Genomic DNA, 2,593 nt, shown 5'->3' with positions numbered 1-2,593 from the left:
TTTTTTGATACCTGTTCATTCATTCATTCATTCAGTAAATATTTGCTGAACACCAGACTTGTGCCAGGCTCTAAGCAGAGCACTGGAAATCAGGGTTGGAACTAAGGTAAGGCAAGCGAGGTGTTCAGAAAACAAATTTCAAGGAGATGCTCACTTTCAGACTCGTGCAAGAACTGGGTAAGCACCTAAGAGTGAGTGCCTTTTAAAATTTTACACCTTGGGCACCTTGTTTACCTGATCTCAGTCCCAACCCTCTTAGAGACAGAGCAGTGCCCAAAACAGAAATAATCCCTAACCTTTTCTTCCCCTTGCAATAATTCCATGGCTATGTGTTGGTTCTTCTGTTAATACTATACTTTTAATTTACATTTTTCTATGATATATTTTGTTTTTATGAGGCTTAAGCCTTTCCTCACTATCAATAGTAATACTTTATTGAGTGCTTACCAAGTGTCACCATGTTCCAGGTGAGGTAGATACGTTAATAGACAGGGTCCTTGTTCTCAATTACCTAATGGGAGATGTAGACAGCACGCACACACACATACACACACACACACACACACACGCACACACACACACACACCAAATAAAATCATTAAAAATTGTAATAAAGGCTATTGTTACCACATCAAAGTGGGTCCCCTCCTTGGTGAGTGATAGGCAGAGATTACACCGGGTAGAGTTACCTCCCAAAGTCATCAGCATTTGTACATATAAGGTCATGGGGAATAATTTCCAAAGCAGTGACTCCCAGAACAAGGGTAAGCAGGGTCCTTTTATGAGGGCTTGGGACGAATATTCGGAAGGCGATTTTAACGTGATAAGAAAGCTGAGGTAACTACTGGGCATCTTCTGATTCATCTGCATAAGCATTTGGTCCTCAAATATTTGTCCTGTTTCAGCAATGCATTAGTTAGTGTCTAAAGGATGAAGTTGAGAGTTAAGCAGAAGCTTCTAGGAGTTTCCTGAGCTTCAGGGGCTCATGGGGTCTCCCCAGTGACACTATAAAAAAATCAAAATAACCTATAGAATTTGGGGGGTGGGAGAAGGGGACCTTTGCATGCAGGATCCTCTCTCCACGTCTGTGGAAGTGCTGTTTAAGGTAAAGGGAAAAAGGGGGCCAATCACAAAATGAATGAGGGAAAGCTCTTTAGGGGAAGCACAAGCGCAAAGGAAAGTCGCTGAGTGAGGAAAAAAGCACTTGGCCTATCTGAGTAACTGAAAGGAGACAACTGTACCCTCTGGATAGGAAGTAAGAAGACCCCTACTACCTGATGTTTAAAGATCTTTATTTATTTATTTGACATTGAGAGAGGGAACACAAGCAGGGGGAGTAGGAGAGGAAGAAGCAGGCTCCCAGCGGAGGAGCCTGATGCGGGGCTCGATCCCAGAACGCTGGGATCACGCCCTGAGCCAAAGGCAGACGCTTAACGACTGTGCTACCCAGGCGCCCCGAGCATTCATCATATTAACTAGTATTTATTGGACACTTATTATATGTCAAACACAGTGATAAGTACTTTGGAAACTTACCGAAGCTTTAAAACAACCCTGCCGACGCGACCCCTTGATCACTCCTGTTTACAGATGAAGAAATAGAATTAAGAGGTGAAGTTGTCCCCAAGTCCCCCAGCTAGGAAATGTCACGGCAGGATTTGTACACAGTTCTGACTCTCAAAATCGTTCTCTTAAACCACTGTCCATCTCCCACAGGGAAACACTCCACATATTTTAAACAAAGCACTAGGGCAGCGCGGAAACAGTTACATTTCAAGCTCCCTCAGCGCAGTTTCTTACTTAAAACTACTGTTTCCAGCATGCCCTTCTCGCCTTGGGAGGATGGGCGGGGGATGGGACACGCAGGGCTACCAGAACTACATTTCCCAAAAACGCAATTCCCGGTTGCTGGCTGTCACGCATGTCTTGAACTGTAGTCCTCGGAAGAGACATTCGACCGCAACTCCCGGCATGCATTCAGGCTCAGTACCTTGTGGTGGGAAAAGGACCGTCGCGCGGCATGTTGGGAAGCGGGACCGGCCCTTTTCCCAGGCTCGCAGCCGGGCTGAGCGAACGCATTCTTGAGACTACAGTTCCCAGTGGGCTGTGCGCAGAGGGCGGGCAGTTCTTCTGCCGGAAGTCCGCTCTAGCCCTGGGTCCCCCAACTGCTGCGAGAGCCCGAGCTGCCCAGGAGCCGCGGGACCGGGGCCGCTGGGGTCCGGACGGGGGTCGCCATGGTAACGGGGGCGCGCCCACGTTGGGGCCGGGCGGAGGGTGGGTCCACGTGCAGGTACTCGAGGCTCGGTCGGGTACTGACAAGCCTCCCCTGCCGCGGTGCGATGGTTTGGGCCGGGCGCGGGCTCTCAGGATTGGGGCCGACTGGAGGCCCGGGAAGGGGGCAGCTGGGTGGTGATTCCGGGCGCGGGAGTGCAGCAGGGGTCTCGAAAGCCAGGGGACATTAGAGACCGGGTGCCAAGGGGAGAGGGCTGTGCGGGAGGGAGACATTGGAGATGACTGAGGGTGGGGGGTAGAAATGGGGAGGCAACTCGAGAAGCGGGATCTCGGAGGCGGCGGGGGGGGGGGCGGTTGGAGG

General features: G+C 50.3%; 1 protein-coding gene across 1 annotated transcript in view; it reads left to right on the top strand.

The window, feature by feature from the left end:
* Positions 1-2,087: 2,087 nt before the first annotated feature.
* AP2S1 (adaptor related protein complex 2 subunit sigma 1) overlaps positions 2,088-2,593 on the top strand; it is a 9,293-nt gene continuing 8,787 nt past the window's right edge. Inside the window, exon 1 of the mRNA XM_040634208.1 lies at positions 2,088-2,237. Within this exon, the coding sequence (XP_040490142.1) occupies positions 2,235-2,237 (3 nt within the window). The 5' untranslated portion in view covers positions 2,088-2,234. The remainder of the gene's footprint in view (positions 2,238-2,593) is intronic.

Source organism: Ursus maritimus, unplaced genomic scaffold (assembly GCF_017311325.1).
Source record: "Ursus maritimus isolate PB19 unplaced genomic scaffold, ASM1731132v1 scaffold_19, whole genome shotgun sequence".
Classification (NCBI taxonomy): domain Eukaryota; kingdom Metazoa; phylum Chordata; class Mammalia; order Carnivora; family Ursidae; genus Ursus; species Ursus maritimus.
Note: the sequence above shows the minus strand (reverse complement) of the source record. Positions and strands in the feature narration are given on the sequence as shown.